The 26141-nt window shown below is 31.5% G+C and overlaps 1 protein-coding gene across 1 annotated transcript in view; it reads left to right on the plus strand.

Annotated features, from left to right (window-relative positions):
• The first annotated feature begins 7099 nt into the window (after nucleotides 1-7099).
• LOC106460231 (probable citrate synthase 2, mitochondrial) overlaps nucleotides 7100-26141 on the plus strand; it is a 30054-nt gene continuing 11012 nt past the window's right edge. The window contains exons 1-5 of the mRNA XM_013919916.2: nucleotides 7100-7250; nucleotides 10693-10743; nucleotides 18862-18969; nucleotides 19281-19478; nucleotides 22765-22953. Of these exons, the coding sequence (XP_013775370.1) occupies nucleotides 7203-7250; nucleotides 10693-10743; nucleotides 18862-18969; nucleotides 19281-19478; nucleotides 22765-22953 (594 nt within the window). The 5' untranslated portion in view covers nucleotides 7100-7202. The remainder of the gene's footprint in view (nucleotides 7251-10692; nucleotides 10744-18861; nucleotides 18970-19280; nucleotides 19479-22764; nucleotides 22954-26141) is intronic.

Below are 26141 nucleotides of genomic sequence, written 5' to 3' on the forward strand. Positions count from 1 at the left end.
CGAAACCCGGTTTCTAGCGTTGTAAGTCCGCAGACATACCGCTGTGCCACTGGGGGGGCTATATTTACGGACCTGAATACCTTTAATGATTTTACAGCTATGGATAGTGTATCTTTTAATTTACAACGAATTATACAATTATTAAACTTAAGTGTAAAGTTGTGTATTAGCGTGTTAAAAATGAGTGAAATATTTTATACTGCTCTACTTTTGTGTGAAAATTTCGAACGTTAGGAATATCACCTTCATATACTTCTGCCACAAGAAAATAATAAAAAGTTTTTTCGTGATATACTTCTTCTGGTATCTAGTGACATTTTACTTGTACAATTTGTGAGCTCCAAGTATTTACCGTTATTTTTTTCTCGTTTTTTTCACGAATCGCGAATTCTAGGTTGTAACTATTTACATTCAGCTATGTTTGTTTTGAGAATCTCGCGGAAAACTACCCGAGGACTATCTGCACAAATCTGTCCCTAATTCTGTTCTGATAAACTAGACTAAAGGCAACTAATCAAAGCGCTTACCACCAACTCTTGTTTTACTCTTGTCTGGTCAAATGGTGAGATTTGACTGTCACTTTTATAGTTACATCTACAGCCCTAAATTGCGGAGCGCGTTTTTGTGGTAATGGGTCCGAACAGTTAATCCTCTGATTACTAAGCCAATAACAGTCACATTCAGAAAACGAGTCAACATTTTTTTAAACCATTGCGTGCATCAATTTAGTTTCTTTCCTTAATGTTTATGTCACAGAAAGAAAAAAAGCAAATCCGTCCATGTTTTTGCTACTGGCAAATTACAGTGATTATACTATGATCGTAAATTATTATCATTAACTGTATTCGACATAAACAGATCTGCCATTAAAAATTGGTTGGTTGCTTCTGTTGTAATAACGTATGTACTCATTCTTGTGTGACTAACTGAGTGAACCGTTATCACTCATCATTTTTAAAGATGAGCTTTCAAAAGTATACATGAAAATGATTTTAAAAAAATGTGACAATAATTTTGTTGCCAATAGCCACTTCGTTTTTCTTGTGTAAAAGCTTTATGGTGTAAAATCTAAACAAGTTGTATTTTAATAAAATTTAACATGCGGTATAATATTCGCAGTAAAGCCATTTAAGTTATCTGTGTGAGTAGGTCCTAAATGGAAATAATAGCTTTGTTTTGTTATCATTTAAAATCTTATTTAATCTCCACTTTTGAACTTAAAGAATGTTTTTCAAACTTTTTGCTTTAAGTAACGTAACAGCACTCAGTCAATTCTATATTAGATAGATTTTGGTAACTTCACAGTAGGTAATTTGAACCGTTATCTCTTTACATTCTGATCTCTCCTAAAACTCAAATCTGTACGCTAATTTCAAACAGAAAACAAAACTTGCATTATTTACAAAGATAACGTATCATACTTTCTTTATACAAATATCAATACAAATAAACGAAAGACACATATAAATGCCCCCCAGTAGCACAGCGGTATGTCTGCGGACCTATAACGCTAGAATCCGGGTTTCGATACCCGTGGTGGGCAGAGCACAGATAGCCCATTGTGTAGCTTTGTGCTTAACTTAAAAAACAAACAAACAAACACATATAAATAAAACCTTAAGTAAATGGCGCGTTTTACCCTGGTAAAGGGCCTTCCTCACTTTCATCATGTCAACAGCTATAAAGGTTTCTATGTTTTGTCATTTTTACAAATTATTGTTTGACTTTGTGAATACATTATTTTTCACATTTGTCATGACTAAGGTAAATGAACATCGCTAATCACGATGCTAATAAGACGTTAAAATATTTAATTGTTACGATGTAATTAAAGATCGAAGTGGTCTTTAATTGTTGTGAATGATAAAACTAAGATTTTAGTTAAGAAGTCGTAAGAGAAGAGAATGGAAAATTGCTTTCAAAAGGCTTATCAAAATGGATCATTAACAGTCGGTGCTCTTGTTCTTGTTCTGTATCATGCAAAATAGGCTGATGTCTGAATTGCCAAATAACGTGGGAACATTTCATGAATGATGTATTAGATCTAAGAATATTTTAAACATTTGAAATCAATGTCAGATAACATAAACCGCTTTATATCAGTTTTTGAATTATAACAATATGAATTTAAAAAAAAATTAATAATGAAGAAATATTTAATATGCATTTCACGGTTTGTTTAAAGGTATTTTATGTTTAATATATATTCATTCCCATAGAAAAATAAGAGATGGTGTTATCTTAAGGTATCACTTGACCTGCCAATGAAAAAAATCACTGTTCACCTTTAATAATTTATGCATTCTATCTTAAAGCAATCTTTTCAGCGAGAAAGCGCACGTAATGCCATATGAGGATTACCCAGAACAAAAAGTAATAAAGTAAACGCAGCTTCGCCACATTTCTTGACCAACATGCTATTGTAAAAACTAAACACATATCCAGAAATGTGTATGTTTGACAAAATTTCGACACCCTTGATGAATTATAAATGTTCACCTTACTCTCTAAAGAAGTTGTAGGGAAAGAGTAATTAATTATTTACACTAGCCAATCCGTAAATTTGAACTGATAGACTAGAGACAAAGCATCTAGTCAACAGCACCCATCACCAACTCATGGACAACTCCACTTGATTAGAGGAACTTGACCATCACTGTTATAACACATTCACGGCAACCTAGTGTGGAGTACATTTTTGTATATTTGATAAAAGTGAATCCTGAACCCCCGGATCCACAGCTTTCACTCTAACAACTAGCCTCGCTCGGACCTTGACAACACGTAATATGATACATAAAAGTGAAAAAAAGTCACGAAATAAGTAGATTAATTAAAACGTATATGGTAATCTATCACACTTATAATTAAACCAGCTTATTCATCATATCAACTATTAGTTAGCAAATCAAAATATCTTGGAGTTTCTATATAATGTGGCATTTCTTCTCTTTTAGTAGTTCCATTGTTACTAAGTTAACAAATGCTTTATGAGGTCTTTGCTTTTATTATGAAATCACTTACTTATGTCATGTACTCTCCCGCCATATCATATACCTTTCTAGTTTTGTCTGGTGTTAGGTTATTTATTGATTAAGAATTTCTGATTAGGGGTAAGCTTTCACACTGGTTTGCACTTGTACTCACGTGAACGAGGTAGTATAGAAGGTTAAGCTATTGGGGTGGCTTTTATTTCTCAGTTGATATTTTAATAAGGTTTTAACTTCCTGGTAATCAAGTTGAACTAATACATTACACATCAGGGTCCAAGAGACGTGATCAGTTAGTAATGCTGATGAACTGGCTCAAAATTCCCTTCGGTAATAACAAACGTTAGCTGGGTTGATAGAGACATGGCATTCATGTTTCCCTTTTCTCCTTGATTACAGTTGGTTATATTGGATCCACCTTTAGGTTGTAAACAGTTCCCATACAAAAATATGCCAATGTCAAACACCACGTCATTTTCAAGCATCGAAGACATATGTTCAATGAATGTAATGAACCTATAAGTAGAACACAATTTAAAACCTTCGAAAAGGCAAAGAGAAAACAGTAACTGCATTTGAAGAAAATTCTATTGAGCGTTATATTTAAATCAGGATTGAATGAGTAAAACATTGCACTTCGTTTATTAAAAATATTTTTCAGTCATTAATTCGAAATATTTTATTATTCCACGTTCAATTAATTTTACGTCGCCCTCTTAATTTACGTTATTTGTCCATTTTCAGTTACTTTACTCTTTCCTTGACATTAATTTCGACATTCTTTTTTTATTATTATTAAACGGTTTATTAATTCGGAATTTTTCTTTTCCCTTTAATTTCTTGGTTTATCTTATCACTTTTACGTGGCCATCTTAATTTACGTTGTTTGTCCATTTTCAGTTACTTTATTTTTTCTTCGACATTGCTTTTTATTATTATTAAACGCTTTATTAATTCGGAATTTTTCTTTTTTCTTTAATTTCTTGGTTTGTCTTATTACTAATATACGATGACGTCAATCCACTGAGAAGGACAAACTAGACTGAAGTTTCTTCCCTGGTTTTAGGAATAAAGCATACTTGTGATATTTTTGCTGAAGTTATGACCTGAAAATCAAAATATATGACAAGAGAACAAGACATATGTTTTTGTGTAACATGAATATTTGTTGCTTATTCTTTATAAATGACCAAAAATGAAAATATATGAATAGAGAACAACATTTAGTTTTTGTGTAATATGAATATTTGTTGTTTATTCTTTATAAATGGTCCCGTCACCAAAAATGATCGCCCTTTCAGTTATGCGAACATTATAATGTGATGGTCAATCTCATTTTTTGTAGGTAAAAAGAGAAGCCAAGAGTTGGCGGTCGGTGGTATTTACTAGTTGTCTTCCCTTTAGTCTATCACTTTTACATTAGGAATGGGTAGCATAGGTAGCCCTCTTGTAGGTTTACGCGAAATCCGATAAACAAACAAACTATATTTATTACGAAGTTTCCAAGGCAGTCTTTTTTTCGAATTTAGTCTTTTAATTGAGAAGCCAGGAATTTTCTGGCAGACAAGAACTCTGTCTTGGAGTAATAAATTATTAGACTGTACAAATAAGACAATTAACAGTTTTAATGATACATAATTAATGTAAAATAATTAATATAAGGTAGATAGATTACAGAAACCTTAGTGAAGTCGAGCGAGCTTTTGTGAATCAGAATTATTAGTAAGTAGAATGTGCTATTCAGGCACACTTACGTTCAACAGATAAGTTTAAAAGTATCTGCAAGAATGAAGATTGCGGAAATATACTGCAGTGAAAAAAAAGCAAGAGATAAGAGAGCGAGACTTCTTATCCTTCTTCGTACTTTTTCTTTTTAAGCTCAAAGAATCAGAGGCGCTCAGAAATGGTGTAGATACACAATTTTTATAGTTGGGCAAAAGTCTTAGCGACATATTCAACAAGTCCTCGGGTTACATACTTTGACTGATAGTTCACATACAGTTCTAAGCCAAGCCAGTTAGACAGGTTTCTATATTACCAGTTTTAATTATAATCCTCCAAACAGAAACGTACGTGCTAATTTGCATGCAGTATGTAACCTTTACTTGTCTCAAATAATTTGCACAAGTTTATGACCTTGAGACATCCGATAAACACGAACATGATTAACTACATGTAGAAATTACACAGAAATTTCGAAAACCTAAATTTATATACCAGAATAAAGATATATTATAAACTAATTATGTTTGTTTGTTGAATTTCGCGCAAAGCTACACGAGGGCTATTTAGCAGTGTAAGATTAGAGGGAAGGCAGCTTGTCATCACCACCCACCGCCAACTCTTGGGCTACTCTTTTACCAACGAATAGTGGGATTGACCGTCACATTATAACGCCCCACGGCTGAAAGGGTGAGCATGTTTAATGGTACGGGGATTCGAACCCGCGACCCTCAGATTGCGAGTCGAGCGCCTTATCCACCTGGCCATGCCGAGCCAACTAATTATGTAAGATGGAGTTCATAGATGTTTCAGCTATGACAGCTAAATTATAATTCTAGCTTCCAGTTGACATGGTTAGCTAGTGAGACTGGCATTTAATTAAAAAAAAAAACGTGTTACGTACTTAGAAGTTCTGTTCAAAGTAATCTTGAAGAAGACATCGGCATTAATGAAAATCCCAATAAAACTATAGAACAGCTAAATGAAGATATTGCTTTTTGTTTGATGGGGTGTGATGTTGAAAAAAGAAAAAGACGTCCTAATATAAGAAAACCTAAAACAAAGAAAAATCTTGGTGTTAAAAACGTCACCTACAATTTATACAACCTAATTAATGTGTTTGTGATGGATCTAACACACGGTATTCATTGCGAATATTATGCATGACAATCCGACAGCTTATGAAATATTTGTACCTAAAGTACACTTCAGTTGATCAACATTTTGTATATTTTATGTTATTTTGTTTAGAGCTTGTCTGTTGATAAGCGCTACAGTGCACAACGAGCTATTTGTGTTTTACCCATCCGTTGCCTGGATCGAATCCCGAATTTTCGCGTTATAAGCTCTGCAGCTTACCACTGAGCCATCATGGATATTTATGGAGGTGGAACAAAATACGTCGATTTCATCTATAAATACATTCATGATATATAAAAGTTCACGGGACAAAACAGTTAGAGAGGCTTCTAATTTCAAACCTACAAAGGGATGTTCAAGTTTACTCATCAACTAGCCATCTTCTGCTGCTTTGCACATATTTATGATATAATAAATTGTGTATTACATTAGTCGCTTATCTTATTTCTGATTTTAATCATGTGTCGAGCTGCGGATCGAAGGCCACAAAATTTGGGAAATGATGCAGTTAAAGATGCTATAGGATTTCACCTGTAGGCGCGTTTTTTTATTTTATTTTTTGAATAAAAGTTGTTATTATTCCCGTTATTCGTTTCAAAGTGGCAGACAAAACATTTGCGATGACGGTTGCTGCTGGCCGGCTAGCCCACTTTCTCATAAAATATATTTAAGTTGAAAATTCTAATTCCTTGATTAGGTAACATTGTGTAACTGTACACTGAGAAGTATAAACTATCAATCAAAGTAATTTTACAACGCCATGTAATAATATTTTCTTTATTTATTATATAATTCAATTTTTATTTTCACCTGGCAAGCCAAATATTAACCAAATCTGTGATTTGCTTAATATAAATTTTTGGTAATTTATTATGATCGATTGTATCTAAAATGTGAAAAAAAGGATAAGAAAACGAACAAAATTAATATTGTTAAAAATGTGTATTTAATTTCAAAAGTGAAAAAATAAGATAAGAATAAATTTATAATTCTTTCTTTAAAAAACAACACAAAATGCAAGTTCGAAAAATGTTTACGTATTTTTTTTTGTAGTTTTGTTATTATTTTTCATTTGTTAATGTTTATAGAAAGACCGGGCCATCTGTATTAAATGTGTATTTAATTTCAAAAGTGAAAAAGATAAGATAAGAATAAATTTATAATTCTTTCCTTAAAAAACAACACAAAATGCAAGTTCGTAAAATGTTTACGAACTTTTTTTTTGTAGTTTTGTTATTATTGTTCATTTGTTAATGTATATAGAAAGACCGGGCAATCTGCCATAGCTTGATTCGTGAGCTTGTTAATGTAAGTTTGAGGATCGTATTAGATTGTTTCGCCGAAATCATCATGGCTCTTATTAGGAGTTGTTTTTGCAGACTTAGCAATTACTCTCAGGTAATAATCATACATCATTATTTTGTTCATAAAAGACTTCGCTTCATAAATCAATTAAAATACGTAGTAAAATAGCTACATTTATGTGTATGTATATATATATATATATATATGTAGGGCCTACCTTCATTGGAATCCTTTACGGCTTTACTTTGCCTTTAGGCTTAGGTTTAGATGGCCTATTTATTAATACTATATAGTAATAGTAGTAATTGGTAATAATACGTAGTAATATTACTGTTAGCTTAGTATTATTATTACTGTAATATTTGTGCAAGATGTAAATCTCTTTTCATTCCAGTATTTTAATTAAAATTGAAGTTAAATTAATACAAGTAATCTAATAGTAGTGCTACTGAGTAATAGGTTATTTCTCAGAAAGATTCTTCTCTGTGTTAGGATACTTGGATGGTTATTAATAATAGTACTGTAATATTTTTATAAGTTAGCATTTTGTTCTCTACATTATGTAATGCATAAAACTAAAAATATTGCATATTATTATTATGTTTAACTTTAAGCAAATGTTCTAATTAACAACTTTGTTGAGGAAATTAAGTGGGTGAGTAGTTTTCTCAAGATGATGAATAGCTTCATTCATTTGTGAGGTTATTTTCATTCAGAAATATGCTGTTTAGACTTTCATTTTGAAGGGCCATTTGGTCCATCTAAGCTAGCCCATTTTTTACACTTATCCTGATGAAAACTACATTTACAAAAAAATTCTTATATACAACCTTGATCTCTTAAAATATCCAGTCTCTTAAACTACATTAGTATTATAGCTTCTTTTAGAAAAATAACACTGCCTTAACTGGAGTTGCATCAAGTTTTTAATTTTTTGTGTTCTGTATTCTAACTGCCTACACAGCTTTTATGAAAGTATCTTCTGGATTTGTGGATTTTAAACCTCTAACAATCTTAAAAACCTCAGTCATGTTCCTCCCTGTCCTCTTCTTCTTTAGTGAAAATGTATCAAGAGATTTAAAACTGTTCCCTTACAGCAACTCCTCCAATCTTGGATTCATCATGATTGTTCTTTTCTGAATTCTTTCCAACAATTCAATATTCTTTCTTAGATAAGGTGCCCAAATCTGAAAACAACTTTTAAAATGAGGTCTAGCTAGTACATTATAAAGTGAACATGTGAGCTCTTTTGAGTTATATTTGGTGTTTCTAGTACACAACCTAAAATCCGGTTTGCCCTATTAGTTACTGAATGAAGTCTAGAATGATTAAGAAATTTTGTAATAGCCCTGCTTATATCATTTTTCTAATCAGTTTCAACTAGTTTCTCTGGTGAGGCAATAAGAATAATTGTTCTTTGTACTCAGAATGTGATTAATGAAATTATAATAATGTGAGTATGATCAATAGAGCTGGGTGATTAGTGGAATTTGATAATTGATTAACCATTGGGCTTATTAATTGATTATTCTCTCATGAGACATGGATAGCTGGAATACTTGGAAACACTAATTAGTTGATTATTTTTGTGAGGACTGACATTAATCAAGCTGAACAGCTTTCAATTAACCAGAAAATAATAAATAATGAGAAATCTAATGGTAATATTTCAGTTACTTGGATTGTTTAAATAATCAGAAACCCTAATTTTGATTAGTTGATTATTTTCAGGAGATTAATTTATTTAATTGTAATTTAAATTAATCATCTCTGAAGCTAATCGATGCTCATATATAAAGAATCTAATTGCCAATTCTAGTGATTAATAATGTTGTGTTCCATTTTTAGAAATGGTTTCCAGAAATTATGAAATATATAATGAGAGGCTAATCTAAATAGGGAAAGTTTTATGATGCTTTGGACAATTTTATTACTTTAATGAGATAGCTGAAAATGTACTTCTTAAATAATGTATTTCGACTCTCACAAGCCTCTCCTAAAGCACAAGTAAATTATTAATAAAAGTGCCAAATATACAATAAAATGAAATGTACACACATGAAAGATGGTGAAATTTATTTCAATAAACAGAAAGAAATTAACAGATTGATATGGATTGCCATTACTGAGCATTTAAAGTTTTTATGTTTGTTAGCCACAAAAAAAGTCATTGATAACACTGATTCTTTAAGAGGTTTTAAAAAGAACCTAATCTAATTAGGGAAGAAATGACCTACTTAAGAACACAGAAGAGTAATGTAACAATATTCAGCCCAACACCAGTCATCTAAGCTACATTTGGAAGCATCAAACCAAAATCAACTCTTCACATCCATCTGCCTATTTAACAAAATCTTATGAATGAATAAGTCATGATCTATGTTTCTGAAGCTTAACATGTTACTTCTAGTAACCAAAATCACATTTATAACATATTCATTTGATTAACCACACCACCCATTAGTAGTTTATCTTATGAAATGTTCAAAATAGCTGTGGTTTATTGATAGTAGGAAATTTAAAAGAAGTTTAGAGGTACTTGTAGCCATGTCTATTAAATGTCAAAAGAGGTAATTATTTCTCTATATAAATCACTCTGAAGGTCATATTTGGAATAATACTGCATACAGTGTTGGTCTCATTATCTAAGAAAGGACATTGACTTCCTGTAAAGGATTCAGGGGAAGGCTACTAGAATGGTTCCAGGTATAGAATAGTTGTCTTATAGAAACAGGTTAAGATCTTATATTTTTCATGAGAAAATAATGGTTAGAGGTAACTGTATTTAAGTTTAAAAGATTATTCAAAGGATTGATTGGATAAAGACATCATATTTCTTTTTGCTATGTTCTGAAGACAACAGGATGAGAGGACACAAGTTTAATATTTGGAAAAAGCAGGCTAGGCTCCAGTTAAGACATTTATTTTTCTAACAGAATGATTGGCTTATGGAATAGTTTGCCATCAGCAGTAGTGGAGGCAAGCACTTTTTAGAGGAAAATTGATGATTTCCTGAGAAATATAGGGTGGGTTTGAATTTTTACTTTTCTCAGGGATGGATGTGCAAGGACAACCCTGTAGGGAAAAAATTAAGCAAGTTAAGCAATCACAGTTATCATGGCTCATTTACAACACTTGCATTGTTTAAAAGAATTACCTCAGGTCTGTAGCACTACTGAATCATAATGAATCATATGTTTGTAGCCTTGAGCAGGTTCGTTTACTGCTGTACCTTCTATGCTGGAATTATAATGTCTCACGTGAAGATATAAATTTTGTAACTGGGTTACATTACTGCTATAAAGAATAACTTCTTTATGTCAAACAAAACTTCTTTCATTAAATGCAATTCTCAAAGAAATTTGCTCTACTCTGATACTAGGATCATGTTTAGGGTTTAGTTCACTATACATTTCATTAAATTTCCAAGGTTTGTACTATTTTAAGATCATGTTCCATTTTTGACTGTGAAAAATTTGTAGTACTTATAGGTAAGAATACAAGTTTTATGGCTTCTTATTTTATTGTTTCACAGAAAACTATTCCAGCTTTATCTGTTGTCTCAAGAAATTCCTCTGATGCAGGTGTAAGTACATGTTCTGGAGAGTAATACTGGCATGAAAATTGTAAATAGTATTTTGTTTTAAAATGCTTCTGTGTTTTATTTTTTCAAGAGTTGTAATTTAATTATGTACTTCTCATATTGTAGACTTATCAAAGTACTAAATTTCTCTTAGGTTAGTGTGGTGTAACTGGTCAGTGTTGCAAGAAAAACATTTATTGACTTCCTTGGAACATAGAAAAGAACAGTAGTAAGACCCATAAAGTGGAATTACAGTACATGAAAATTATTTTAATAATACTTTTTTTGTATTATTCTTAGGAATATCTTCATGTTATAAATTTTGAGTGATATAAATGTTAAAGTTAATGAGTTAAAGGAAACTATTAAATCCTTTTGTAGATGATAATTTATGATAAAAATATCAAAATTTGAAAGAAAACAAAAGGAGTTTAAGGTTTAGACCAATGTGAAAAGCATAAAACTGTTGGAACCCAAGGCATACATGTTATTTAACCGAAAGATAGGGTGAAATTTTAAGAAATATGAGTATTATTTTGGAAAATTAAAATCCCTGACATTGATTATGAACAAGTGGAAAATACAGATAGAATGCTTATGGTAAGTGAAGAAAAATAGTTATTATTGAAACATTTAACACAGGATCTCTCCCTCAACCAAAGGTGCCTTGGTGGCAGAGATCAGGCTTAAAAATTTCAGAATTTACTTGATTTTGGTGGAACTTGTACAGTATGTAGCGTACAATGAGATTATGATGACTACAATTCACAGTTTCCAGATCAGACAAAAATTGACTGAGCTATAACTGGTCACATCAGCAGCAGCAACTCCATAATTAATGATAGTACTTCTTGTTGTGTAGCCAAACAGTCCACTACTTGAGCTTTCTTATTCTTCACCCATTACTGTATCTGTTATTCAGACCTTCACCAGATACCTACAAGTTCCATTGACTAAGAATGAAACTTTGATACTCTTTGATATGTCATTATCAATCACCATTATTCTCTTGATTACTTGCACATGCAATGCAAGGTTTCAAGATGTTCAGCTTGTAGCCTGTGCAGCTGCTGTGGATGTGATCACTATAGACTTTTGACAGCTCTTGTTTGAAGCAAATCAATATATCAAACCAAAAATGCTGTGGCAGCACTCAAAATAGGTTTGATGTTGAACTGGCCAATAGTGATAGTAGTAGTATTAGTAGTAGCCTTTTGCCAGATCAGAAGATAAAGAACAAGGATTCCAACCTCAAACACACAATGAAGGAAGGTTACATGATTTGAGAATCAAGAAAAGAGATATTCAGTTTGTGTGTGTGACTGTTGCTGGTTAGATGGTGTGACCACTTTGAAATGTCGTTTCTCTGACTGCTCGTAACACCCAAATGTTATAATCGTATGGATTTTGTATTTGGATACAGGAACGTACTTTCCAATGTTGTATGCAACACCTCCGAGAAACACCTGCCACTCAAAAACATTACTTCCCTCCTGGTTGAGGGAGGGATCCTATGTTAATTATTAAAAAGATTGTGATATATGGTTATCTAAGAAAAAAACCAAAAATCAACTCAGAAATACTAAAAAATACTGCCAAATAAAATGTATACATCAATTAAAATATCAGAATAATAAATATTTAGAAAGTTAGAGCATTTGGAAAGGGTCATGCATACAGATTTGTGAAGTGACAAGTTCTCTTTAAGGAAAAAATTAAGAAAATAAGGTAATAATTATTTGATACAAAAATTATATATACAAGTAATGAAATAAAGTAAGTAATGAAAAATGAAAGTTTTTATGGTAAGCCAAAAAAAATTATTATAGGGTCCTGATTTTGATCAACAGATGACTTCAAAGTTGGTGGATTATGTAGATGATAAAAAAATAACATTGTGTATCTGGGTTATAATTTTTATGTAATATACTGTAATGTTAGAAGTTAAAAAAATATTGGGAACAATTGATAGTAATTTTAAATTGTTTTTGAGAATGTATACTGTTGTGTTAATATTGTCATAACCTAATGTTTATAAAAACCAACTTTAGTGTTTCAAATAATGGTAAATTGTATATCATTGATAAGAATAACAAAGGAAGAGGCATTTATATTCTACGAAAACAATAAAATGTGTGTTTAGATTGATTATAATGTAGTAGTGGCAAAACCTATAAACATGCAGATTAAAGATTTACATAAATATCTGGCAATTTATAAATCTCCAGTGTACGTGAGTTTTAATGTTAGCTTACAAAAATGGCTAAAATATAAAATACAAAAAATGTCTTACTTATCGAAGATATGAATGTAGATCTAAGAAATGTAGATCTTAGTAACTAATTTTGATTTAATGTTGAGAAAATAATAGTAAGTATAGTAAGTTGTTGATATATAAAAATAAGCATTAAAGATATTTTGGTAGAGTTCCCATTGCTAGTCCTAGTTGTCACCTTAAGGTCATAGGTGACATACACAGTAATACCTCGATATGACTATATTCCATAAGTGAAGTTTCAGTATTACAAACTTTGGATTGTTTACCATTATTTTACACAGAAAGCTAAAAATAGAGTAAAATAATGAATAAGTACACTGAAATTAATAAATAAATAATAAATTAATTGATCTACAGTACAATATAAATAAGAATAAAATTATAATAAGATATGTATTCTTAAGCATTGCACATTGAGATGGTCATATAGTGTTTGTTAATATTTGTCTCAGCTGTTGGGCAGGATTCTGTATAATAGGTGTCTGTGGCTTGTTTGCAATACACTTAAATAAACAGCACACAGTCAACTTGTTTTAAATATTATATATATATATATATATATAATAAAACAAGTTAAATATATGTACAACTATTCCTTACACTGCTCTTTATCACAGTTGTCCCCAGAGCTTTTAAATAATTCTCTTTTTCATCAAAAGTCCATACAGGCTTGTTCAGTTACTTTAGAACAAAGTTGACAAGATGAATTATTCTTCCCCTACTCTGCTATTACAATACAAATCTGTGATACTTTCTCTTAAAAAAATAGACACTCTTTATGGTTAAAATCACAATCACACTGTTTCAAAATATCTGTATCTATCAAAGTCTAACTCTCTCTCTCTCTCTCTCATAACTGTCGATTCATATATGTATATACTCGCTTGTTAGCATCAAGAACTTTCAGCATACTATTAGGTAATGACATAACAGCATTAAAATAAGAGCAGGAAAAACTTAGAAGGTTTGTGTTACATTATACGATAATATAACAAACACCAGTTGACAACAACTGAACTACACTGTATGATTCGTACAAAGTAACCTAACCAAATTTTCTATAAATATTGCTTCTAAAAATAGCTATCTAATGCTCATGCTATACCAAAAAAAGAAAGTAATACACTTGTACATATTTAAATTTAAATGAACAGTCATGTATATCTAACATTGGCCAATAAGCATGCAGCAATGAACTACAGCTTACTGTTCTCAAACTGTTCTAAGTTGTCTTCCTATTATCAATTTTGTTGTGCGATTGTAGTATTGCTGTAAATTGTTTGCTATTATCAAGTGTTTAACTTGCTAAAAGTGACTTTCATTATGAACAAATTTATACCCAATATGTTTATGCAAAAGAAATCAAGTGATAAACCAGTTAAAAGACCGATGCAAGTCATCACATTAAAGCAGAAGCTGGATGTTATTCATCAAATCAAGGCTGATAAGCATCAGGCAAATGTTGGTAAAGTTTGATTTCCCTGGCTCTACATTTAAAACAGTTCTGAATAGTTCTAATAAAATTAAAAGTTTTGGTCAGTCTGCCACTCCTATAAATGCTTTGGTGTTAACTCTTACTAGAAGTTTACATGTGGAGAAAATGAAGAGAATGTTAGCAATATGGGTTGAATATCAGAACCAGCAAAACTTGCCTTTAAGTTCCTCTTTGACAATGGCAAAAGCAAAGAACATCTATGGAACTTTGAAGTATGAAGAAGGTGAGGGGACAGAGTATGAGACTTTCACAGCTAGTAAGGGTTGGTTTGATAAATTTGAGCAGCACAGCGACTTCCATTGCATTAGTATAGCTGGCGGAAGAGCTAGTGCAGACAAACATACAGCAGTTGAATTTCTTCAAAGGCTGAAGGACATAATTGAAGAAGATGAATACCCCTCCCCACACACACACAGAATTAGTTTATAATTTTGATGAAACTGACCTTTATTGGAAACATATGCCTTCAAACACTTTTATGTTCAAAGATGAAAAGTGAGTGTCAGGATTTAAAGCTACCAAAGACAGATTAACATTACCACTGGGATCCAGTGAATCTCATGATTACAAATTAAAACCCATGCTGGTATGCCATTCAGAAAATCCACAAGCTTTGAAAGGATATTCAAAAGAGAATCTTCCTGTCATCTGGAGATCCAAACAAAAGGCCTGGGTGATACAAGACATTTTTCAACAGTGGTTCATGTCTAGTTTTTGTCTTTGTGTGTTGGCATATTGTGAGAAAAAGGAATTAAAAAAAAAAAGTATTTGTTACTGCTAGATAATGCCCCAGGCCACCTGCAAAATCTTTATCCTGCAGTCTTCTCTCAAAGTAGAAATTGTTTTTTTACCATCAAATACAACATAACTCCTTCAGCCAATGGTGCAGGGAGTCATTGCTGCCTTCAAGGCATATTATCTCAGCTGCTCCAGGCTAGTAATGGAAAGGATAAGCAGGCCATTAAACACTGTTGGAAGGGATTCAACATCATGAAGGTCATGGAAAATATTGGTGCAACCTGGGATGAAGTTTCCACCAAATGTTTAAATGGTGTGTGGAGAAAGATATGGCCTGAAACAGTCCATGATTTCGAAGGCTTCAAAGACAACGACCAGGCAGTCACCAACAAAATTGCCAAGCTGGCTAATGACACTATATTTAGTGAAGTTTTCACGTCAAATGTACAAGAGTTGTTGATTTCTCATGAGCAGAGTCTAAGTATAGAAGACCTTGAGCTGGACAAACATTGAATTGTCGAAGACTACAATAATTTTCAAGAGATTATTCTTAAAAGAAATTTCACAACCAAAGTTCTATCTAAGGCTTTCAATCAAATTTATAGTGCATTGGAAATGCTCCAAGAACATGATCCAAATTTGGAGTGAAGCAGTGCTATCAAGAGAGCTGTTATAAATGACATCAACTGCTACAATGTCATTCTTAATGAGAAGTAGAAGAAGGCAAAACACTTCATTCCTTCTGAAAACAATGTTCCAGTGAAGGAAGGAAAGCATCAGCGTGGACCATTGTCATTGATGGATCCTGTCAGCCCTCTCCACATCCCTTCTCCCATCGAAACTATAAATGGAGCTTTGGTGACAGTACACTACGTTTCATTTATTTATGTCAGTTTTTAATTTTAGTACCATACAGTATAAAATACTGTATAATATTATTTTCAAATAAATTGTCTTTGTTTACAATATGGATTGTAAGTTATGAAGTTTTGCAGTTTTTATGGTCATTTTTCCATTTATTACCACTACTTTGCTCCCTGTTAATGGATCTTCACCAAATTTGGCATGAAAATTTGTTGGGTTCATATGGAGATATATACAAACTTGTGGTTTCACATTTTGTGTCTTGCAGTTTTTATGGGTGTTTTTGCATTTTTTACAATTATATATAAGGGAAGCAACTTTTCATATCCTAAGATAACCATTCATTAATCATGAATTTATACAACTTCCATCTAGGGGATGGGTGCTCCAGCTTGTTACAGATACCTTTTTTTACTGTAAGTGGCCATTGTTTAAACAATGAACCTTGGACAGTCAGAGAAACTAAAGATGCAGTTAATGAGATCAAGTTTTGAAAATTTCTAAAATTAAATTGAAAAAAGATATAAATTATAATATAACGCAAATAGGAATTACAACAAAGTAATAAGAAAAGCAAAAACAATCTTAGTTTAACAAAAATTCAAAACTGATATTATAATGGAAGACAGCATTAGAAATGTGTATATATAATTTTAAATAAGAAGAATGAAAAAACTAAAAGTGATTATTAACATGCCTAAAAATCTATTGATATCACAGCTAGTAAGTAATTGTAACATTTATCACATTGAGGGTATTTTGAAACTGAAAAGCAAATGTCCAAAAACAGTATCATAACGATTTAAACCTCAAAACAAATACATTTAATTAATCAATATATTTTCAACCTGTCACTGTTTATGAAACTCAAAGCATTATTAATTCACTTGATGATAAAAAGTTTTGAGGGACTGATACCATAAAAATCAAAGCTCTATATTACATCTATTGCTTAAGTTTTAGTGAGATTGTTAAAAATATTACGTTTAAATAAGGCAAAATATTTGAAAATTTAAATCCTCAATTACTGAACTAATATTTAACCCTGGGAAAAAGGTATGAGTACAATAATTATGATGCAGTTTCAATTTTTCAATGTATTGTAAAACGTATGGAGAAAGATCTAGCTAAAGTGATTGAATTTTGATAAATCAATTGGATTAATTTAACACAGTAATAACTTGAACACTAATTTTGATTGGTGGATTAATTTTTTTTTGTAACCATCAATTTAATCGACTATGGAAACATCAAAAGCAGTAATAATTGGAAAACACACTAATTTCAAATGATTGATTTAATCAAAATTTTGATTATATCACTCGCACACCCATCACCAAACATGCTTGTCCTTTCAGCTATGGGGCATTAGTTAATTTAGTAACTATGACTCTCTTAAGGTAGCCAAATGCCTCGTCATCTAATTAGTTACGCGCATGAATGGATTAACGAGATTCCCACTGCCCCTATCTACTATCTAGCGAAACCACAGCCAAGGGAACGGGCTTGGAAAAATACTTAGGGAGCAACTTTCTGATTTGGGGAATGGTAAAGTCACGAAATTCAATACCATCTTCAGGATCCAATTGTGAAGTTTCTGTTACAAGACCTCTGATACCTCGCATTCATCCATAAACCTACATAGTGAGAAAGCAACTAATATAATCAACTAATATGAAAGTGACAGACTAAAGGGAAAGTCGCTGGTTAACACCACCAACCACTAACTCTTGGGCTACTCTTTTAACCAACAACGTGGGATTGACCATCACTTTATAACATTAAATTGTTCACGGCCCTAACTACTGCACCATTCAGTATGTGTGTAGAAACAACATCAGGGGCCTGCATAGTGAGACAGTGATGTTTTAACAATAAATGGAAAGAAAACTGGAAGTCTACCCAATTATTGTACAAGTGAGATAACTTTGACCAGCTGAAATAATGCACTTGTCCTGTTGAATGAATTCATGATGGAAGTCAACTTGCCCTTATTCATCCACTACTCATACGTATGAGTGGACAAGTGGAATTTTTGAGGCCTGATATGTATCTGATTTAATTTCTATAGTTGATTTTATTACAAGAGTTGGATTTAATTGTTATGATGTACTAGAAAAAAATTCATATTTTAAGATAACTGTTTTTTGTAGCCTTTTTGTTTTTCAAACAGCATCTGAAGGAGACAAAAATCTGAAGTGTGATGTTAAAAATACATGTTATAATTTCAAGAAATAATACCGAAAATACTGTTAGATAAAACTCCTTTTGGATAAGCTAAAACTAGCTTTGCAAAGTATTCTGTAGACACATATATGGATATATGGTTTAATGTGATGCAAAGCCTACTTTGTGTATTCTGTAGATACATATATGGATATATAGTTTAATGTGATGCAAGCCTACTTTGTGTATTCTGTAGATACATATATGGATATATGGTTTAATGTTTGCAAGCCTACTTTGTGTATTTTGTAGATACATATATGGATATATAGTTTAATGTGATGCAAGCCTACTTTGTGTATTCTGTAGATACATATATGGATATATAGTTTAATGTGATGCAAGCCTACTTTGTGTATTCTGTACATACATATATGGATATATGGTTTAATGTGATGCAAGCCTACTTTGTGTATTCTGTAGATACATATATGGATATATATGGTTTAATGTGATGCAAGCCTATTTTATGTGTCACATTATTCAACCTTAAAGTTGCTTTGTGTCTTTCCTTATTAAGGAATTGAAAGCTTTATTAGCAGAAAAAATCAAGGAAGAACAGAAGAATGTGAAGAGTTTTAGGGAGCAGTATGGTAGCAAAGTTATAGGAGAGGTCACAGTTGATCAGGTAAGATAAGTAGTTTAGTTTTTGATAAACATTTTAACTACAGAATTTAATATTTCATTTACTATATATAGTTTTTCTTGTAGTAACAAAATCTTCCAAGAAATTGAATCTGTTAGTATAGTTTTCTGGTTTAACTACGACATTCAAAATTTTGCAACTTTGTAGTTGGCACGCCTTAATTGCTTTAAATCTTTTTCGTACAGTAATTATGCTATTGTTTTTCAGGTTAATCACACTTTTAGATGTTATTTCATTATCCACTAGCTTACTGCATTACAGCCGTCTAGTTTTGTTGCTTTCTCACTATGTAGGTTTATGGAGGAATGCGAGGTATCAGAGGTCTTGTAACAGAAACTTCACAATTGGATCCTGAAGATGGTATTGAATTTCGTGACTTTACCATTCCCCAAATCAGAAAGTTGCTCCCTAAGTCTCCTGGTGGAGGAGAGCCTCTTCCAGAGGGCTTGTTTTGGTTGCTGTTGACTGGGGAGGTTCCCACAGCAGAACAGGTTGGTATAAAAATTTCAACTGTACATTCCATTTTTTGTACATTTGATTTCTAATATATAACCAAATAAAATATTTGAAAAAATAACAAGAACACAAGAATAAATTCAGTTTCAAGTTTGATTGATTTATATGACATGTATGACCAGAGCTATGGCTCATTTTTTAATATGAGGTGGAGAAAACACAATGTGTATGAGAGAGTGAAAAAATCAATATTGTGTTATTCCAGGGTTGAAAAGGTTTCATGTTAAGGACTATCTATTGAATAACAAAAGAGCAACTAAACATTTTACAGCTTAAGTATGTAAACAACAATAATAATTTATTCATTTTAAAATTATGAACTCAAAGCATAATGTGAGCTTCACACTCCCTAAGTGATTTACAACTTATAATGGCATGAATAGTAGTAGTTAGATGTGGTTCAAAGGGCAATAAACCAATAAAATTTATGTAGAAATAGATGTATACTGTTATGAGTTTAAAGCTACTTAGAATAAACGAATGTAGTTTCCTGTTACAATTTGAAGTCTTTCTAGAAAGAAAGAAAGGTAATTTAGATTAATTTATTTTGTGTGTGTGTGTGATTACGAGGTTGGTCAAATTGACCAACCTTTTATAAAGTTAGGGTAGAGAAAATAACAGATAAAATATAAAGTTTTACTGAAACAAACATTGAAATGTATTTAGGAGGTTTTAGAGATTATGCAAATGAAATTTGAGATTTTTGAGATGAAGAAAAGTATTTTTAATCTTGACATGAAAATCACTTTGCACATGTACTAGTAAAAAATAAATGCTCAATATATTCACAGACAAGTAATTATTTTTTTTAGTTTATTAAAAATACTTCACTAAAAACATGATTTTTTTATAGGTGAAATACTTATAATGTTTATTGAAAGTTGGTCAAATTGACTGCGCCTGTGTTGAGAGAATCATTAATGATCTCCCATTTAGGGGCCACAATATGAAAAAAAAAAAAAATCTAAATATTTACTTTGAATGAACCCTGACATATCCATGCCATTTTTCTGTCCTAATAGCTCCAGAAACTTGTTTAACCCTTATACTGGGGCTCAATTTTGAAAATTTCCAAAATTTAAAGTTATATATTGTATCATAGGCCCATGAGATCTAAACAATCCTCCTTGATCCCCTCTATGGGACCTCATAAACTCTTTCAAAAATGTTTTCTTTGTTCATGTTTGATGGATGTCAAGAGTTCTGCATGCAAAAGACTTAATGATCAAAAGTCATTATCAGGGATGATACTCAAGTAATAACTCATTTAAATAGATATAAAAAAATTAAATTTTTAACATTAGGTCGTTGGGATAAACAAAATGACAGACTTAAAATTTTGTCTCAAGAGACTGCTGTTATAAAATTTTTGCATATATATAGATAAGGTTATAAAAAGTCATTTTAGCATGTTTGCTTATTCTAACTATAAGAGAATTTTGTGTCGATTATGATTATATTTTAATATTGTGCTTTGACTTTCTACGGTATTATTCTTTAGAAATAAAAGGGAATCAATCTTCTACTGAAAAAAAGGAATGCAAGAACTTCTTTATAACTCACCATAATGCCAAATTCAAAGTTGTTAATTGTTTGAAGTAGTTTTTAATAGAAAAACATCTTCATACAGTACATATCAAAATAAACAGTATAAATTGAGGAAGGTTGAAATATATAGATCAAGACCGTATGTAAACATAATGTAAGCAAAATGAAACAGTACTGTGAATATGATATAAAAGGTGAATTTGAATTCTTTGTGTATATAACTTTTATTCTTGTTGCATGTTCTGTAATGCATGAAATTAATTTCATTACATCAAGGGATACCTTTAGGTCATAAAAGTCACTCTTAACCCTATCTCAACTGGTCTCCCTATGGTCTGGGGTCAAAGGGCATGTCATGATGTTTGTAGACTTACATTCAAAATTTTATTGAACTACTCTTTCCTCTAGTTTGTACTAAATAATCCTCTTCAGTATAGATTTCAATACCTTGCAACTATCTTTGATAGTTCATCCTCTTTTTTTTGCAAATTTTACTATTATAGGTCTTGGCCACATTTCTCCTTGCATTCTTGATGTGTTCAAGTAGTTCCCAATGGGACAAATCCATACACCCTTATACTTCTTTTCTCACCTTTTCTTCTGACTGTCTGCTGGTTTCCTTTCCATTTTATTTAATTCCTTTGAATTCAGTTTTCTACATCTTTTTTGGTTTTCCTTTTTTCCCTTTCCTGTTCCATTGTTACTTGCAAATCATTCAATCATTTTTTATTCATTCTCCTTTTTTATTGTGTGTAATTTCTTGTGAATTTTCTTCTCTTTTATACTATATCTTCTTTTTTTTTCCATTTGATTCCATATTTTATATATCTGATCTTTTATATTTTTAGCACTAGGAAGCATAGTGTTGTGATTCATATTTCTGCAAATGTCATCTTTGTTTCCCTTACTTTGAAAAATGTAATTTTTTTTAACTTTAATGTACTATTACTTTCTCCCCATCCATCCATCCATCCATCAGTAGGTAAAGTACATTTGTTATGCTTCTTTGCTTTAGGTTTCCTCGGCTTAAATATAGTTTCTCATACCAAATCTCTATTCAAAAACTTCTGTGCTACATCATTAATAATTCAATCCTTGTCACAATACAACTTTATATTTCGTTTTTTAAATCACTTTCAAATTCATATATTACTTGTTCCATTATAGCTTGTCATGTTAGTTATTTTACATTATCGTTTTCCTTTCCAGGTACGTGTTGAAAATATTTTCAGTTTTCGTACTCAGCACATGAATTTCTTTATTCTGTTGTATTTTTGTGTAATGTTTTTAGTCTATTATATATTTTTTTATACTCACTTTCTTGGTCTTATTCTTTTATTTGCTGTTATTTTTCATGTTACTTTTTTCTTCCATATTCAGATGGAAAATATGTGCTGTTTTAGTTTTTCATGTTCATTTTTGAATTTTTTCATGTATTATTTCCTTGTAATTTTGTGGTTCTACATTGTAATGTTAATGTTTCATATATTTGATTGTAAAAAATACATAATTATCTTCAAGGATCTGAAAAGTTACTGGTGATGTGGGTCATATACAAATTAAACAATAGAGAAGAATAGAGTGATGCATACACTGTTTACATTTTGTATTTACTGAAAACAGATTATGGTAAATTCAGTGGAAGGCATATCATACTTAAACTTGTTTTTATGTTTTGAATGCATTGTTTAACATGAAAAACTTTTTTTTTAGGTGAAAACTGTGTCAAAAGCTTGGGCTGAGAGGGCAGACCTTCCCTCACATGTTGTAACTATGTTGAACAACTTTCCATCACACTTGCACCCCATGTCTCAGTTTAGTGCAGCTATTACAGCATGTAACACAGAAAGCAAATTTGCTAAGGCATATTCTGAAGGAGTTCCTAAAGCTACTTACTGGGAGGTAAGCTATTGATTTCAATAGATACAGTTAAACAAATACATGGAATACTGAAGGTTAGGTATAGAAATGAAACACTTCTTAACTAGATACTTCACAAAACAAAATATTGTGTTTACGAGAAATGATTTTTAATTCACCATAGGTTCTATTTCACATCATGTATTCTGTTTATGTGCTTCCAAGTTTATTGTCTTGTTACTGTTATCTATGTTGTAAACCATGTAGTGATGATTATTACTTGATTGTAAGACTTATTTCTTGAAAATTGTACCATTAAGCTTAACATTTGTGATACTAATTACTGGAATCTTTATAATGCTTGTACACTGACATTATCACAAATGAGTATGTCATAACTCAGTACAAAATGAAACTAAAACCTGTAATCATTAGAAAGCATTGAATTATTACATAGATATCATACAGATTATGACATTTGTAAACTTTCATATTTTTGAAGAAATCACAGCTTTTCAATAGGTTTTTCTGAAACTTGTTTATTTGTACTACATTTTAATCACTGGTGCCATCATTGTCAAGTATTCAAAACTTATTAGATCATTATTTAAGATATTGGGTAATGTCAAATTTCATCTTCATAAACTCAGAAAATCTTTCTTGTATCCAGAATGATCAACGATCTGGATCATTTTTTATAGCGTGATGTGGAGTCTCAACCTTAATGTGCCCATGAAATTTGGTACAAATCCTATCACACTTTACAGAATTATTAACAGAAAACTTGAAAATATCCTATTTTCCCATTATGAAAAAATGCTTCAAAGTAAATCAGGATTCAGATCCAGACCAAATTTGGGAAAGACTGTCTCATACTGACTTTCCATTTTTTGCAAATTTTTTTGTACATTGGTCTATTAGTTTTTGAGATATGCATGCGGAAACTCAGATATATATATATAAACACTCACAATTCCAATACCCTCACAGTGTGAGGGTAAAAATATACTAGAAAACAAAAGTACAGTAGCTACCTTTACAGTGAATTATACATATATTTTGTAGCCAAAAAATTCACCAGATAGTTTGTTTGTTTGTGGAATAATCATTCTTTTTATGGGCCCGGCATGGCCAGGTGGTTAGGGCACTCAACTCGCAATCTGAGGGTCGCAGGTTTGAATCCCTGTCACATCAAACATGCTCGCCCTTTCAGCCGCGGGGGCATTATAATGTGACAGTCAATCCCACTATTCGTTGGTAAAAGAGTAGCCTAAGAGTTGGCAGTGGGTGGTGATGACTATATGCCTTCCCTCTAGTCTTACACTGCTAAATTAGGGACGGCTAGTGCAGATAGCCCTCATGTAGCTTTGGGCGAAATTCAAAACAAACAAACAAACATTCTTTTTATAATGAAATAATTTAATTTAGTAATGTCTTGTTTGTACAACCTGATATGTATTACCATTTTTAATCGATAGAAAACAAAACAACTTTTTTCTCTATTTGTGAAAAACTTGTGACCTTGACACTTCACGTGGTGTTTTTTTTTAACACCCAATATGTAATACAAATTTTGAAAACTGTGTTCCTATATGTGTACTCAGTTGTGATCACATTCAAACAATAGAATTTTGCAGCATTGTTGTAAAGTATTACTAAAAGTGTATAGACTATCACAAATGCCCCCCCCCCCCCCAGTGGCACAGCGATACGTCTGCGGACTTACAATGCTAGAATCCGGGTTTCGATACCCGTGGTGGGCAAAGCACAGATAGCCCATTGTGTAGCTTTGTGCTTAATTACAAACAAACTATCACAAACAGTACTGTCAAATTTACATATTCCTGTCCAAATGAACAAGGTAAAAATGTAATGTTACCCTAGGAAATCTTGTGTTTTCCCTAATAATAAAAAAAGTATAGCACTTTCTCTCTGCCCTAATGATGAAAGGATGATTGGTTTGTGGTAAACCATGTTTTTCAATCAAATGCAATGCTCTAGCATCCTTTTCACCCTCTCTAATCATATTAAACCCTCAGTTGTTCCATACACTGGAACGTAACTGATCTCTCAGCTTTTGTCACATGTATTGCATTTAGTACTGCACATTACATCTTTTTTTCATGAATCCCAAGTCACAGAGAACACAATTTATTATTTTTGACAATCATCAACATAAGAGATTATGTAGCAGTTGTTGTTTTTTACCACATATATAGACTAAACAATATCTGAAATGTATCTATAATTTGTTGTGATTGAGAGAGAAATTAGTTACATGTATTCTAATACTTTTCCTGAAAGTAGCATAAGTAAAATGTTTATTTTATTTCCTAACCTTGGAGAGAAAAATTGGTTACAAACATCCTATACCATTTATTAGTTTTAAGATTTGAGGATGGCTGTGATAAGATTGTATTAGCCTATACATTGGAAAAACAAAATTTAATCCTATACCATTTATTAGTTTTAAGATTTGAGGATGGCTGTGATAAGATTGTATTAGCCTATACATTGGAAAAAAAAAATTTAATCCTATACCATTTATCAGTTTTAAGATTTCAAGATGGCTGTGATAAGATTGTATTAGCCTATACATTGGAAAAAAAGAAAATTAAATAGTATTTTTAGAACCATTAGGTGTACTTAATATTTAAAACTATGGTTATTCTAAAAAATAAACTTGTGTTCTCCGTGACTTATCTCATGAAAGAAGATGTAGTGTGCAGTATAAAATGCAGTATGTGTGGCAAAATCTTTGTTGGAGAAGAAACTGGCAGATTATTTAGGTTTTACTATATTAAACACCTAAAGGCCACTATGATGTAAGAAGGTGAAAATAGTGCTGTAACAGCACATTTTATTGACAAGCATGGATTACCACAATCCAATTACTTTTTCCCTATTAAGATAGAGAAAGTACAACTCCCTATTGACCTGATCTCACATTCAATGACAGACATAAAAATGGTCCTTTGGAATTCTGTTTTCATATTTGGATTTTGGCTTGTTATTTTTCGATTATTGGAAATTATTTACCAAATTAACATTAAAAGTACTTCTCGTTTTAAAAGAAAATATGTAAAATTGAATATTTTGCTTATTTTAGTTCATGTATCACTTACTATTGCTATTTTTCAATAGTTATAATAGTATTTCACAATATTATTACGAACTTGAAATTATAATTATTACACTTTTTTTTTCTTTTTTAAGAGAGATATGTGAGA

The sequence above is a fragment of the Limulus polyphemus genome, unplaced genomic scaffold, assembly GCF_000517525.1.
Source record: "Limulus polyphemus unplaced genomic scaffold, Limulus_polyphemus-2.1.2 Scaffold731, whole genome shotgun sequence".
NCBI classification, from domain to species: domain Eukaryota; kingdom Metazoa; phylum Arthropoda; class Merostomata; order Xiphosura; family Limulidae; genus Limulus; species Limulus polyphemus.